At 40.4% G+C, this 15608-nt stretch overlaps 3 protein-coding genes and 1 long non-coding RNA gene across 10 annotated transcripts in view; 1 reads left to right on the top strand and 3 right to left on the bottom strand.

Annotated features, from left to right (window-relative positions):
• LOC145419293 (nesprin-2-like) overlaps positions 1–511 on the bottom strand; it is a 48018-nt gene extending 47507 nt beyond the window's left edge. For all 5 annotated transcript variants that reach the window (XM_080293971.1, XM_080293974.1, XM_080293972.1 and 2 more), the window contains exons 1-2: positions 404–511; positions 17–151 (exon numbers count right to left, since the gene is read on the bottom strand). In XM_080293971.1, the coding sequence (XP_080150097.1) occupies positions 17–106 (90 nt within the window). In that variant the 5' untranslated portion in view covers positions 107–151; positions 404–511. The remainder of the gene's footprint in view (positions 1–16; positions 152–403) is intronic.
• LOC145422604 (nesprin-1-like) lies at positions 386–10563 on the bottom strand. The gene is made up of 5 exons (XM_080294149.1): positions 9374–10563; positions 5881–6114; positions 5066–5188; positions 739–854; positions 386–515 (listed from the first exon to the last, which is right to left on the bottom strand). The coding sequence occupies exons 1-5, from the start codon at positions 9410–9412 to the stop codon at positions 386–388; spliced, it is 642 nt and encodes a 213-aa protein (XP_080150275.1). The 5' UTR covers positions 9413–10563.
• Positions 3366–4774, top strand: LOC145422513 (uncharacterized). Its single transcript, XR_013903821.1, has 2 exons — positions 3366–4522; positions 4609–4774. It is a non-coding gene; the product is annotated as an uncharacterized LOC145422513 (long non-coding RNA).
• A 705-nt stretch (positions 10564–11268) lies between the features above and the next one.
• syne2b (spectrin repeat containing, nuclear envelope 2b) overlaps positions 11269–15608 on the bottom strand; it is a 35513-nt gene continuing 31173 nt past the window's right edge. Inside the window, exons 20-22 of one of the 3 annotated variants that reach the window (XM_080293967.1) lie at positions 15031–15165; positions 14292–14369; positions 11269–13271 (exon numbers count right to left, since the gene is read on the bottom strand). In XM_080293967.1, the coding sequence (XP_080150093.1) occupies positions 13101–13271; positions 14292–14369; positions 15031–15165 (384 nt within the window). In that variant the 3' untranslated portion in view covers positions 11269–13100. The remainder of the gene's footprint in view (positions 13272–14291; positions 14370–15030; positions 15166–15608) is intronic. The other 2 variants (XM_080293968.1, XM_080293970.1) reach the window with 2 other exon arrangements.

Below are 15608 nucleotides of genomic sequence, written 5' to 3'. Positions count from 1 at the left end.
TATAATGGCTCCTCACCTGATTCAGAAGCTCTGCAGATGTGTGCCCCAGCTCTCTCAGATGGCTGATGCAGGTCTGGAGCTCTTTCAGGTTTTTTCTGGCAATCATGCATCCTGCTGTTCCATTGCTACGCTTCACAGATGAGTCTGTCACCTTCATAAAGAGAGAGAAAGAGAGAGCCACACAGACAGAGAGAGACGGAGAAAAACATCAGAGGAAAAGTTAGAGACACACGCTACTCTAATCATGCCCTGCAGGAGTTCCCATAACACCAACGAGACAACAAAGTGGCATCTGCTCAAAGAAGGTGATAATCAAGCATGGCGAGAACACCGATTTGTCCCTTTCTCTCTTGTATTTGAAATGTGATAATCAAGCACCTCAGTCTCACGATGAAGGCCTTACCTCGGAGGAAGGAAGCAGCCAGCTCTCTTCCAAAGCCAGCAGCTGACTGTGAAGGTGATCCCACTTCTTCTGAGCCGAATCCTCCTCCTCATCAGCCGCAGCAGGAGGCGACCTGCAGCCAGAGAACAAGCTGAAAATTAACACTTCATCTCACTCCAGCTTTCTTTCTTTCTATATAGATTGAAGTTGAATTAAGAAAATACTGTAGTCTTTTTCTTCGTCCTATAAGTAAAATACCTTATTTAAAAATGTAAATGTATGTTATATTTTAAAACAACTAAAACTCTGTAATATGTGTTTGACAACAATTTAATAGAGTGAAGAAGCTGTTTTGCCTTAGTGAGAGCTGGCTGTGGTCCTCGGACTCCTGGCGGTAAAGCAGCGCTCTGCTGCCACGCCTGGCGATGGCCTGAGTTAGTCCTCTTTGTTCACTGAGCTCGAGCTCCAGCTCCTACACAAAAGTAAAATATCAAGTTTAACAATTTTAACTGTTTATATTTGATACAATGTCTGTGTGTCTGTGTCACGTCACATACTGACACAAATTAAAAGCCATACTTCATCTATTAGCGGCGGCTTATTGTCAAAGCAGCCATTTATTTTACTTGAATCGCTCCCTTTCTAATTATTTCCCGCTAGCTATTAGGTCAGTGGTTCCCAAAGTGGGGGGCACAGAGCCATTGCGGGGGTGCGGTAAAAAAAAAAGAAAGAAAGAAAGAAAAAAAAACCCCTGCTTGGACACTGCTAGCATAATGGACAGGTCTTTGACGGGGCTCCCGCACAAAGCAAAGCAGAGGATGAAGCGTCGCCAAATATGCTTCCAAACCAACTTCTTTCCAAACCAAAAACTAGAAAATATGACGAGGCATATGTTGCCTTCGGCTTCACCTGCACAACGGCGGTGCCAAGGTAGGCCTCCCCGACAGAATTTGTTTCCCCTGCATTGGGAGCACGCTGGGCTGTGCAAATCGTGGCCGAACAGTAAACACATTCTTGATTTTTAGCTCACAAACACTTATTATAATGAAATTTTGGCGATGTTAGCTCTTTATACAGTGGGATACAAATACTATCAAGCTGATGCTGCCACAATTTGCTCCCACTGTTCAAATCATGGTATGTTCATGGTTTCTCTTTCTTTTTCTCTCAGCTTTTCAGCTCCACCTTTTGGCTTTTCTTAGCCTCTACGAGGTGCACTCAGTGTTGCCAACTCATCAGTAAGGAAAATCGCTATTGGCTGTCCTAAAAGTCGCTAGAAGTCGCCAAATGACGCCATCATCTAATTTGCATAATTGATCATGCTAATGTAATTGTAACTAACCTATGTTGTTGGAGAGAGAAATAACATCGCGGAAGAGACATAAAGTGAGTAAAAAACTAGTGATGGGATTTCCGGCTCTTTTTAGAGAACCGGCTCTTTCGGTTCGGCTCACTAAAAAGAGCCGGCTCTTTCGGCTCCGAACCGGCTCTTCAGGTTGTTTTGTTGCTTTAATTAATTTATTATTAACAATAATATAAAATTATGCACAAAAGGAATTACTAACGTAAAAACAAGTGGTTTTATTTATATATGTTTATATATAAATATATGCGGTGGCCCCTAGAGACAAAACACGTACAAACTCCAAAACACATTTCTAGCATGAACTGAACTTCCAAAGCAGAGCTACTAGATCACTTAAATTACACAATTGAAAGCATGTGTGTATTGTTTGTATATTTATACACAGGCACTCATATATATTTTCAAATAATTTTAAAAAAAGTTCATTTACCTGTTATTACCACACACCAAATCCGGTCGTTGGTACTTGCTGGCTTGTGTAGCCACAAGATAACAAAGGCTCAACACTGCGCCCAGCATCCTGGAGCACTTCTGTTGTCTATTGTACGTTTTTTGAGTTTTTATGTGCTTCTGAGTTTTTATATGCTTCTGAGTTTTTACGTGCTTCGGAGTTTGTACGTGTTTTTACGTGTTTTTGGAGTTTTTACGTGTTTTGGAGTTTGTACGTGTTTTTACGTGTTTTGGAGTTTGTACATGCTTCAGAGTTCGTACGTGATTTGAAGTTTGTATGTGCTTTGTCTCTAGGGGCCACCGTAAATATACTTTTATTTATTCACTCCACATAAAATGTAATAAATAAATCATATAATACAAAAATCAACTATTCACATTTCAAGTTTTAACTATTTAAATTTTCAGCTTTTTCCTTTCACAAATTTAAAGTGAAAAGAACACAAAACACTGCAAACCACAACACAATTAAATATAAATTATAATATGAAAACTAAAAGAACATGCATTTTCTCTGTCATATGGACCTGCATGAATAAACTTTCTCAATCCTTTATCATCTGCAACCGAAAATAGTTGTGGATGATTACTATACCTTTCTAATGTTGTTGTCCCTGCCTCTCTTTCTCTCTCTCTGGCTCTGTTCCTGTGCTACTGAGTGTAACTACCGCCCCTCCCCCCTCTGCCCAGCGTAAAGCACAAGGCTCGTGTGCAGAGTGAAGCGGAAAAAAAGTGCGAGAGAGAGGCTGAGAGAAAGAAAAAAAAAAAAACCCACGTGACGGCTCGCGATAAGGAGCCGGCTCGCGTCGTTCACGTCAAAGAGTCGGCTCTAAGAGTCATTTCGTTCGCGAACGACCCATCACTATAAAAAACGTCCTAAATGCAGTTAGAATTTATTTAGAACTACAAATCTTTACCCTGGCCTGGACCGGAAAAAGTGACCCGAAATTGGCACTCTGGTGGAGTTACTTTGTGTGTGAGAGTGTGTGTTTATAAGTAGTTTATACCTTGTGATCCACAAAACAGCAAAACATTAAAAGAAGAATTGACTGCGTTACAGTCAGTGCGGGAGCAGCGGCTTCGCTCATGCGCGATTCATTTGCCGTTTGGACGCATAGGTGTGAACATCTCCTGCCCTGATAGCAGTTGAGGGAGGACTATCCTCCGCCTGGGAGCGCTTTGGCACGGGTGAGGTGCCCAAGGCAGCACCGCTGCTTGTTGAGAGTAAGAGCAACACGCCCTGTCACGTCAAAAAGTCGTCATAAATAAGTCTCCAATAATACCAGAAAAAGTCGCCAGATTTGTCGCTAGTCGCTTTTTAGAAAAAAAAAAGTCGCTAAGGGGGTCTGAACACTCGCTAAATATAGCGACAAAGTCGCTAAGTTGGCAACACTGGGTGCACTGACGGGCAGGGAATGTAGGGGAGATTTGATTGGGCAATCCAGTGTCAGTAATGAAAATTAACCAATGGGTTGCTCAGGGGTTGAAGTATGCAGAAAGTGCCACAGCTAAAAACTTATTGTCATGGTCCGGGTGTGTGCCAGTGTGTCTCCCTCCGAGCCGGCGTCTCCACCCCTGGGAGGGGCCTCAGTGTTTTTGCTGATCGCTTACATCTGTGGGTAATTAGCCGGGGACTCATAAGGCCAGCGTTCTCAATCTGTCTTCGCCAGATTCTCTGCTAAACATCACTACACCTAACTGTCAACCCCTGGCGAAGAGCTTCTACTTGGATGCTGGACCTTCTGGCAGTCCCTCAGGCTATTACCAAAATTACCTACCTGCCTCTCTGCCTCCACGCCAGGAGTTTTTGGATTTATAAATATAGCGACAAAGTCGCTAAGTTGGCAACACTGGGTGCACTGACGGGCAGGGAATGTAGGGGAGATTTGATTGGGCAATCCAGTGTCAGTAATGAAAATTAACCAATGGGTTGCTCAGGGGTTGAAGTATGCAGAAAGTGCCACAGCTAAAAACTTATTGTCATGGTCCGGGTGTGTGCCAGTGTGTCTCCCTCCGAGCCGGCGTCTCCACCCCTGGGAGGGGCCTCAGTGTTTTTGCTGATCGCTTACATCTGTGGGTAATTAGCCGGGGACTCATAAGGCCAGCGTTCTCAATCTGTCTTCGCCAGATTCTCTGCTAAACATCACTACACCTAACTGTCAACCCCTGGCGAAGAGCTTCTACTTGGATGCTGGACCTTCTGGCAGTCCCTCAGGCTATTACCAAAATTACCTACCTGCCTCTCTGCCTCCACGCCAGGAGTTTTTGGATTTACACACCCGGACTACTCACCCCTCTATGTCATCCCCGACCTCCGTTGGCAAGTACGCAGTACGAAGGAGGATTCTGAGCCAAACAACATATTCATATGCCTCCTTATCTATGTTTGAACATCTGCATTCTGTTACAGTGACCCCGACCTTTTTCCTGGACCCTTTGTGACTTGCTTTCCAGTCCAATCCCCGGAATAGCTGTCCTTTCTGACCCGGACCAGATTGTTATTTAGTTTAACGTCTACGCTCACCTTTTGTTTATGAATATTTTGTGTAAACATTAAACATTATTCTTAAAATATACTTACGAGCTGTTCGGCATCTTGCGTTTGAGTCCTGTCACTCGTCTGAAACGGTCTCGGCCGTAACACTTATTGATATTAACAAAATTAAATACTGACATCCACCTCTGATCCTATGTACTTATGTCACAGGAAAACGTGAAAACATGCTGGTAGAAGGGATTTTTAATGCCCCAGGATGTTCTGAATGTTTGCATTTGGGTGAAATACACAAAAAGCAGTCAGACACATGAAATACACAAAATCCCACACCACTGGAACCTAACATCAAAGCAGCTAATGGCATCAGTACCTTCTGCTGCTGCAGGCTGCTCTGTCTGAGAAGTTTGTTTTTAGGTGATGAGAAGATCTCTTGAACACTGTTGCTGCGCCTCACTTTAGACTCAAGCTGGCAATCTGCCTGAGAAACTAAATGCTGTGGAAAAACAGGTGAAATGTACACACAAGAATGAAAGCTAAAGAGTTTATCAGTATCACTTCAACTGTACGAGTTCTTGAAGGTAGCAGCTTTAAGAAACAAGTCTAAATGCAAACATGTACGCGATGTGTTGCTTATGAAAGGACGCCACTATTGAGCTGCTGGTGAGCCTGCACTAGTTTATCTGCAGAGCTGTTAATAATTATCAAAGGCAGACTTTGCCACACAGTACCTAGTGTGACGTTACTTTCAGCGGCACAGTTGTAAACCTGCAACCTCAGTTAAAGTTTGTAAGCAGGACTAGAGAGCGTGCAAGAACACAGACTGAAAGAATATAATACGTTATGCTGCTTTGCTTTTGATGATAAATCTTAGTTTGAAATTATCCAGGAACCTAAAGGGACAGTTTTTCAGAGCAAAAGTGAAGTTAATTTAACATAAGAATGAATTTAACTGAGTAAGGAAAATTGTGAATGGAGTGGTGGCATTTATCTACTCCACCTGAGCACTCAAAGGGCCTCATACATCCATTAATTCTGCCAAATATTCACACTCCAGTGAATTCATCAGGAGCAACTTGGGGTTGTCTTGCCCAAAGATTTAACCAGCAACCTTCTAATCACAGCCACCCCAAACAACTGAATACAAAACAACTATGCAGCCATTTGCCAAAGATTTAGTGTATGTACCTGCTCCTGGGGCCCTTTGTTGCTGCTCATCCTCTCCTCTTCTTGTCTGTTCTGTAGCATCTGTTGAAAGGACATCAGGTTGTTTTTCAGGAGTTCCAGCCTGGTGGTAAGAAGCTCAGCTGCCTCCTGCTGGGATCCCGCAGCTCCCAGTTCACTCTGCTGGTGCTGCTGGTCAGCGGTTTGACTGAGAGCTGACAAGCTGGCTACCTTCTGCTCAATCTCCAGAAACATCTCCTGTAGACCAGCAAACAAACACACACGAATACAGTCAAGACCACTGTAATCCTAAGAAGACTTGTCCATCTGCAGTGTAGGTAGGTTGCAAAGCAGCTTGCAGTTGTCCAATATGAGATTTGCCAGTTGGATCACCTGCTTCTTTAGCAATTTGTTTATTGTTTGTAGTGTTTGAGTGGAACAGTTAGTTTGCAAGTCATTTGAATATCAGGTTACATTTAGCTGAGTATTATTAGACACCCTTAGCGTTTCTCCACCTCCCTTCCATAATTTAACTATCACTGATCTTTAAAATTCTTCCATGACTCAGACTTCAATGAATTCTCAACTGTGTTGTTTAGACTTTAACATTTCAGCATGCTTCAGTATTTGGAGTACAAATAAGTGTTCAGGTTCTCACAGTTCTTACAGTTTACCTGACCTTTTAGCTCCTGTGAGCACATGTCCTTCAGATATTTTACACACCATTTATTTGTTCAACATCTTTTAACTTCAGTTAAAACTTCAGTTCTTTGATGTCAACTTGAAATATTGCTCTTTTAATATTATATCAATTATATCAGTTTAAGATATTTCCATTGTGTTTATTTATAAAAGACAGTAGCATTAAATCTTTTCATTCTTTTAACTGTCTGTTTCACGTGTAACATTTTCACCAGCCAGGACTTCATTATTTGGAGGCTGGCCTTGGAAGCTCCACCTCTTAGATACGCCCGTCTTTTCTTTATTGTTTTCACTCCTTTATTACCTCGCCTCCTGCTCTGTTTTGACACCACTACGAAAAACAACAATTAAAACAAAGATTTAGCTCTGGAGCTCAGCTTAAATGAAAAATGCCGAGCACATTGATGATGTCAAAGTTATATGTGGGTGATGCATGACGGAGCTAATTTGAATAGGAAGATACATCTCAGTGGCTCATTTTAATGCTCCATTAAAATGTGATGTGTGCCTGTGAGATGTGTTTAACGCCTGAAACTTTAATGGAGGCTCAAGTTACACTCTCAGGGTAAGCCAGGAGTCCTTGAATAGAAAATTCCTGCTAAAGCTTGAATAAAGATAATGTTGAATCCTGTTAGGGCATGATGCTACTGACTGTAAGCTGTTATATTGCCCCAGCTGATTGAATGTTTAAACAGAAAAAGTAATGCTGCTTTAAAACCTCTAAATGTGATTTACAATACCTGTTAGTCATTACCTACTCCTATATAATATGTTTATATACAAAATACAATACTATTACACTCTTAAAAGTAAATACTGCCCAGGGAGTGAGCTGCCTTAGTGAAGCTTTGCTACTTGGTTATTCCTGACATGTTGATTTTTTCATTTTTTTTGTTTTGGACACCACCTCTGCAGCTACACAGTAGCTGGCACATGGAGGCACTACTATGAACTCTGCACCTATGAAATTGTTTTATGCCATGTGTTTATAGCCACAATCACATTTAACAATGAGAGCGATAGTCATATCCAATCAGACATCTGCATCAAAAAGTTTAAGAAGAGTAAGATCTTTGCAACTATTCCAAAGAGGCCATGTTTTTAAGGGATTTAATGACTGTCAGTAACAGTAAGGTTAGGCCTTCCATACCTGAAAGTCTTTCTTTTACTTTGCTGAGGTTTGAATTGACAATCTGTGCTGAACAAGAAAACATGAACCCAACTACAGAGATTACAGAAACCTAAGTAGGTAACAGTTAATGAACTCTGCTCAACCAGACTCATCTGAAATAGCTTTGATATGAGCACAAGGGGGGAAGAATAATACACGGCAAATAGAAGCATCCATGAAGAGCAGTTTCTGTGTCATAAAAAGCTCTCCTTAACCCCTTCTCTGAAGAAGAAGTAACACACATCTACTGCATTACATACTGGGCTGTGTTGCCAGTGCAAAGTCCATTTCACTTTTCTGTATATTCAAATATCGCAATGTGAAACAAAATATGGGCAGGGCGATAAATTGCTATGATAAAAAAAGAAAAGCAAAAGAAATCATCAAAAATTGAAATGTTGTGTGTTGTCTAACACCTCCTAGTTCCATTCAGCAGTAGCGTTTATTACAAACCAAATTCTAAAATGTTGGAATGCTGTGTAAAATGTAGATAAAAAAACAAAAATGATGCTTTGATTTGCATTTCTTATAAACCAAAATGTCAAATTTCAGTGTGTCTGATGACAGAACACTTTTCTACTTTTGCTCCTTCTATTTAAAATGCACTTTGGCCCTGAGAAAACGGCAGCATTTCTGGGTCATGTTCACATATGGCTTCTTCATTGCGTGATAGAGCTCTGCATTTTGCAGAAGGCATGTCTTGCTGTGTTCAGAGACAATGATGAAGTGTTCCTGAGCACATGCCGTGATTTCAGTGACAAAATCATATCATATCTTTTAATGAAGTTCTGCCTCTGGGCCCAAAGATTATGAGCATCCATTATGGATTTGTGGCCTTGTGCTTTGCTGATATTCTGAGACATGCTGCTGCTGTCAATCTCCAACATTTTTCATGAAATGTTAAAATACTTGAACAGTTTGAACACATGATATGTTTTCCATGCTCTATTGTAAATAAAATGTGGGTTTATGAGATTTGCACATCAATAATTCGGTTTTATTACCATTTGACACAGTGTATCAACATTTTGGAACTATAATTTCCTCCTTGCATCTCTTTGTGAATCATCACAATGTCAGAAGAAAAGTCTGTCTTGTTATAGGTCTTGTTGCATAGCATTAATTATTCTGTTGATTTATGTCAAACAATATTAAAACTTTGATTAACAAAGCGATAATAGCTTCAAAGCAGGCTTTTATTCCTGATGGCAGTTACCAGATGTGATGTAGTTTAGCATTTTTTAAATGAGAACCCATTGATTTGGTGACTGTAAGGGCAAAGGTTAAAGAGGTTAAAGTTTTTCAGATGTCCGTGCTACGGCTTTTTGTCAATGATATCTATTTGTTGTTTATGTGGAGTCCATTAGTAGACTTCCTCAGATTATTTTGCAGTCCTTAAAAAAGCTTTAAAAAAGTTAAATAAGTACATTTTAACAAATTTTGACACAACCTGAATAAAAACAATATTAAATAACTGTATTACGTCTATGTGACTTTGAAATTCATCATACTGAAAAAAGACTGCGTGAATGTAATGTGGGCTTGTAAAGTGTGCCAACACAGTCAGCACAGAGACAACTGAGGTAACATTTGTCTCTTGTAAATTCTGGGAGGGGGCTGGTCCCCCTGGTGGGCGGAGCTTACCTGACAGGTAAGCAGTTGTTGTTCCACGCTGTCTTGCATAGTTGCTACACCGGCAACACCGGCAGCTTGAAGACTCCTCTGGGATTTCTGCAGCCACAGCTCCAGCTGGCTGAGCCTCTCCAGGCACACATGGAGGACACCTTCAAAGAGGCGAGGTCCAGACTGGGATCCAACCTGCTGGTCTGATTCCTGACAGACAAGCACAACACACCCAGCTAAGCCTCTCTGCTCCAGAGTTTCAGGGTAGAGAGGGAGGAAGATGAGGAAAGTGAAGAGTAAAAGCTGACTGGTTCCTGAAGTTTGTAGCTCTAATACTGATATAAACAAATATTTCTAACCTGTTTCTTTGTTCTCACTCTACCACTCCCAGTAACTTACCCCCCGCACTGGTTATCTCTCTTTCCCTCGCTCTGTTTCACTCCTCTTTCTTTCTCTCTCTGAGCTCCACCCACCTGAAACCACTTCCTGGAGCTGTGGCAGGGCCGCAGGGACAGAATGACAGAGGAACAGAAAGAAAAGAGCCCTCAGGCGACAGGGGTGGAGCTGACTGAGGACAGAGGGCCAGGTAAGCTGAGTAAGCCTTAAACGCAGGATCCAAACACCCTCCCACTTCCTCCAGAACCTGTCAGGGAAATTTGTAGCTGGGAAACAGCTGATTGGTGCTTGAATGCTTTTATACATTCTGACGTCCTTTTCACTGTTTTTACTACATTTGTAATCCTTGCTTCACTTTTACAGTGAATTATTCTCACTTTTCACTGTATAAGTTTAAACTGTTGTGTAAAATAATGGATTGATTTCCTTTCATGACTGATCTCTGTGCACACAGTCGTGAAGGAACTGCAGAGGAACCTATGCAGCCTTAACAGGAGGAATGTCAAAATTACTCACACTGTTCATTATTCATCAGCCTTTGATGTCAGTAGGTGGTGTGGAAAATATCCTCTGTAAAACCATTCTTACATAGATTATAAATCTGAACTCAGTGCACCCATTTCACAATCATAAAACAAGTTGCTCCCCTCAGCTCTATCATTTATTAATTTGAAACAATAGATCATAATTTTAAAATACTTCCTGACTTTGCTTTTGTAATTTTAGAGGGCTGTTTTTCATCAAATCAATCAAGTATGAATGGCTTAATTTAGTTAGGAAAACGTTAGTCTACTGTGTGCATAAAAATTCACTTTCTTGCCACAAAAAAGGGATGTTTGGAACACAAGTTTCAAATATTCTGCATGGACGTGAGTTCAAAAATGTAAGTGAGAAGTGCATTAGGGTGCATTCATGATAAATGCAGATGAAACACATACAGCAATATGAGTAAACTGAGAAAACTTCACATCAAGCTGCAATGTTGCATCACAGGTTAAGATATGAAATCAGTGAGTTGTAGATAAGTTTAGATAAGTTTCTCAGTCCAGCCTGTTTGTCTGCAACCACCACCTCATCCACCCCTGAATGGTTAGGATGTTAGCAGGAGGACAGCGCTTTTGGTGTGCTTCAACTTGATGCCAATTTAAAAATGTATCGATTTCAGTTCGGTCCTGAAATCGTAAATGTGAAGGTAGAGGTGCTGATCCTTCACTTATTTTAGGAAGTGTGTGTTGGTCAGTGTTGCCTCTGTGTCAAGAGGGTTTTATCAGAGTCTTTCCAGATGTTAATGTTACAGAACTGGACTTCATTCATGCCTCCATTAATCAAGTAGCACTGTCTCCCTCTTTAGATTACTCAATCGCTAATCACTAGCTCTCTTGTGAATGTATTTTTGGAAAGTGTTATGCGTGCTTTATGTACTGTATATACCCCTCTGGGTGTCTGCCCCCCGCCCCCTTCATGCAAACCCCCTCTGTCCCTTCATGAGCTCCTGACACAGAAAAAGAGAGACAGAGGAGTGGATCACTATTGTGGGTTTATTTGTATTTGTGCTCTTTTTTCTCTTTCTTTTAATGATATGCAGACAGAATGGGGGAAAAACATGAGGAAAACGATGTAGTACAGCACATGCCAGGTAATGTAAGATGTCTGCTGCTTTCAGATGAAAACCTTGTATCTCCAAAAATTGTAGATTTTTCTTTCTTTAAAAAAAAAAAGATTTCCCTAATTGTAAACACACTACTGTAACGTAGAGATTGTTTTAGGACGATTTATTAAATGCTTACTTCTGAATAAAAAGTAAGCACTGCAGTGGGATTTACAAAGTTTCCATCTGTGCACAGCAGCCAGTGACTCAGCATTCATGATAAACCAGTGCATTTTCATGGCCAACAGTCATCTTCACAAGATAATTAAGGTCTTAAGTATAAAATGTGTCTTTTAAAGAGTGATAATATTTATTAGTTTATTTATTCATGACAAAGCAGGAATCATTATCCACACTGTCCTGCTGCAAGGCAGTGATCGAGTCAATCACATCTGTAAACAACACACCCCACTTTATGAGCTTATGGAAATACAAATGGCAGATGCACAGAAGCAACTAAAGAAATATTTATTTTATCACATATGCTCTGCATTTGCTGGTAAATCAGCCCAGATGGTAAATGAAAAGGTCAACAATCAAAAAGTTTTAACATTTTAAATCACCATTCCCTATAAGATACATTATAAAACATGGCTCACAAAATGTGTCTATTAATACACTTTGTTTCTGTTTTAATAAAACTAACCCATCAGAATAAAGGTCCATGCTAAGGCAAAGGCTTAATACAGACTGTTAAAAACATCCACCACACATACAAAATACCATCCGCCTACTTTCAGTTTTCTTGGGGGGTAAAACGGTAACCATCAGCAACCACTTCTCATTTGTAGCAGATGTAGTGCTGTGTCATCCTGAACCACGTGTCAGTGGTGTTGACTTGTCAAAGAATAAGCAGATTTCTCTGCAAGCTCAGTAATCCTTCGTCTAAACTCAGAAATAAACTTGAAAAGTACTTATTTGGCAAACCTCTGCTTTGGTTCTTTCCTGCACTTTAGTTTTTGCCATGCAGTAAGACATAATAAAGGATTCAAATGTAAACAATTTTAAGCAATCATCTGCCATGTAAATGCACTGTGAGACATGTCTAAAAGAACCCTAACATCAGGAGCTCTAGAACTGGTTCTAGAAGAAAAAGTGTCCTTGGTTTACTTCTACAAGAAGACAGGAGCTCTAAGTTTTGCTGTCAAAGAAAAATAGGAACAAACAGGACTCGTTCTACAACATTCTAGAGGAGAGGGGTACTCTAAATGATTTCAATGATAAGTAGGTGTTCTAGAGTTGTTTCTTGTAAAGGAGTCATTTGGTTCTACAAAGGCTTTACAAAACCACTATTTTGAGAAAAGCGAGACGCTACCGCTCGCTCAAAAAAAGAAATGACTCCCAATATGAGTACAACAGAAGGCAGTAAAGCGTCTGGTCTGGAGTAATGTGGGAGGTCAATCCAACACCTAGTGGCTCAGAAATAGAGGCTAGAATAGAAAAAGTTGGAGGAATCAATCTAGGGGACTATAGAGAAAGAATAGAAATCTTGATTCTAGAACTGTTTTCAAACTAGATCCAGAAAAAGGTGACAGATTTACGATGCTGCGTAGACGCTATTGCCAGCAAAGACATGAAAGGTCTATAAGTCTTCAAACAGTGGCCTCTAGGCTCGCTTTGAGGTGTGCTTGGAGATTTTGCACAGAAATGGTTCTAGGTTTAGATTGATGAGAAAAAAAAGATGCAGTTCTACAAGTTCTAGATCTAGGAGACTACACATTTCTGCTGTGACCCAGAGCTGGATTTGGAGACTTTTACGGTCGGCGATGTGTTTACCATACTCTCAGGCAGTGACTGAGTTGTGACTGCGCCCAGGGGTTTTGATAAAGCTTCCGATGAACTTGTTTCTGTGGTGTCAGTGGTGCCCTCAACATCCTGAAGAAATATGATCAGGGTTAGACGCTCACTCAGGTCAGTCAGTTAAATACATTGACCACTTAGTTCTACCATGTCACCAGATAAGATATCACACGGTTACTCATACACTCTGTTAAGGAACTATGTTACATAATGTTAGAGGATTTTTGATGTTATGTTATCTAGTACAACCCATTGTATTATGAAAAAGAAATGCAATGAGTCTGATTTATTTTCAATCCTTTTTGCCAATAAAACCTCAAATAAATAAAATCAATAAAACAATGTAATGCCGTCTTTGTTTTCTATACATATACTCACAAATGTATATATTATATACATAAAGGCTTAGTCATAAATTCATTACAAGTTTAAAAAAAATGTTAAAACTAAAACTAGAAAAAAATGTTGTTACACTGTAATTTTTGTGCCCACTTATTCAAACAATGACCAAAACGGTTTAGGAGTCCAAAATAAAAAATCTTTTAATAACTTACATGATGGCTTAAGATATTCTTGATTTTTATTATTTTCATTCTCTACCATATTTGATTAAAAACAGCATTGCATTTGCCCAAGAATACGTCCGTGTAGGTTCTCAGTTATAAAGGTCACGGCAGTCTCAAGAGCTTGAAAAAGAAGGACTTCTCATCCAAGAAGCTTCCTCAGTTCTAAAACCATAAGGTGGATCCCAGGTATTTAACCCCTGGTGGGAGTTATCACCACATGAGCTAACAAGTGGAAAAAGACATGGGTCATTACCACTACAGGTTTCCCAGGCGCCTTAACCCCCAATCCTCAACCTCCACTCACACCTTACTTAAGGTGACCTCAATACATCACACAATAGGCTGGGGCAAGGTCTCACAGTGATTTCACCTAAAACCCCTGGTGGTACTGACCCACACATGTTTTCATATCTTGGCCCATGTGATGATGCCTTCTTTTTTGGGCTCTTAAGATGTATCCATGAAATACTTATTAAATTCATTACTAATTCATCACTCAGTGGCTTCTCACTGATGAAAGTTTATTTACCTTTGTGTCTTCTGTAGGCTGTTCAGTGCTTTGTCCAGTGGCAGCTTCAGTCTCTTCTGAGGCAACAACCACAGGTTCCTGACACCACAATGACAAATGTTATAGCCTTCTATATAACCAAGCAGACCAAAATGTTAAGCTGCTGAAAATAAAAAACATTTTTGAGTAAAATGAATTCATTCATCTAAGGTAACACAGTATCCATCTGTAATACATCCATATGCGTGTTTGATACTGTCATATGGATCAACAAATCCAGTGTGCAGTAGGGTGGAAGAAGGAAAAGAAATAACTCAAATCTGCAGCAATAGCAGAGATGTATTAATGATCAGGAAGGAATTTAATATCATGAGTAGGGAGATGGTAGTAGGGATGAGGAGGGTGAGGGGACAGTGCCAGCGGTGGAGATCAGAGTGACCCAGCTCAAAGAATGGCAGCGACTATTCATACAGCTGTTACAAATGATGTCATTTGACTGGATTGGTGGGAATCGTGATGTCATGATCAGTCATTGGGTCTCAGGTGTGTTATCAGTTTTAAAAATTTCAAACTTTTCCTATAATTTGTTCCACAACTTGCGATGGAATTTATTATAGCAGATCCCGCCCACCTACACCATAAGCGGGTGACCTCGGGTCACAAAGAACTCCACCAGGAAAAGAACTGTTGAAAACGAGTGAAGAACAGAGGAAGAACAGAGATTTATTGATTTTCCACAGCAGCTCTCACTCATCTTTACCTCTGGTGAAGAGCCCAGGAAAACATCCCAGAGCCACCAATAAAAACCTCCTCCACCTTCTTCCACTCTCTGTTCCTCACTGCTTTTTTTTTCTGTGGCTTCTTCAGCCTGGAGCACGCCTTGATGCTTCCGCTGCTGACACGGAAACACGCTTACAGTATGTGTAGAGTGACACAAGTGGGGGTTAAAAATCTAGCCTGGCCAGTTTTGAGTTTTTATTGTTTCCAATATTTTCTTTGATATTAAGTAAAATTAACATTTTGTTTTTAATGGCCACTAACAAGTTATACAACAGTAGAAGACTTCTTAGATGTGCAAAATAGATCATGTGCTTCCCTGTAAAGCCTTAGATTGATATGACTCATAATGTTATATCTACTTGAAGCTTCTAGTAAATACACTGCTCAAAAAAATTGAACTGGAAAGGATCAGCCTACAGCTGGCTCAATTCAAACACGCCCTGAAAATCAAAGTAAAAGAATTTGTGTCAGGCTAGTCAAATGCTTTGTAGCAACTAGTTTTTTCATGGCCTTTGGATGCTTGTATGTATGCCTGACAACACTGGTGTATGCTCCCAA

This window comes from Astatotilapia calliptera, chromosome 19 (assembly GCF_964374335.1).
Source record: "Astatotilapia calliptera chromosome 19, fAstCal68.1, whole genome shotgun sequence".
Classification (NCBI taxonomy): domain Eukaryota; kingdom Metazoa; phylum Chordata; class Actinopteri; order Cichliformes; family Cichlidae; genus Astatotilapia; species Astatotilapia calliptera.
This window is presented reverse-complemented; position numbering and strand designations above follow the sequence as displayed.

What these genes read in the sequence shown, in the direction of transcription:
- LOC145422604 (XM_080294149.1), bottom strand. Translation starts at nt 9,412, where the DNA reads ATGCAAGACAGCGTGGAACAACAACTGCTTACCTGTCAG. An exon ending in AACAACTGCTTACCTGTCAG is followed by an intron (nt 6,115 to 9,373) that starts GTAAGCTCCGCC and finishes GCTGGTCTACAG; the next exon opens with GAGATGTTTCTGGAGATTGA. An exon ending in GCAGCCTGCAGCAGCAGAAG is followed by an intron (nt 855 to 5,065) that starts GTACTGATGCCA and finishes ACTTTTGTGTAG; the next exon opens with GAGCTGGAGCTCGAGCTCAG.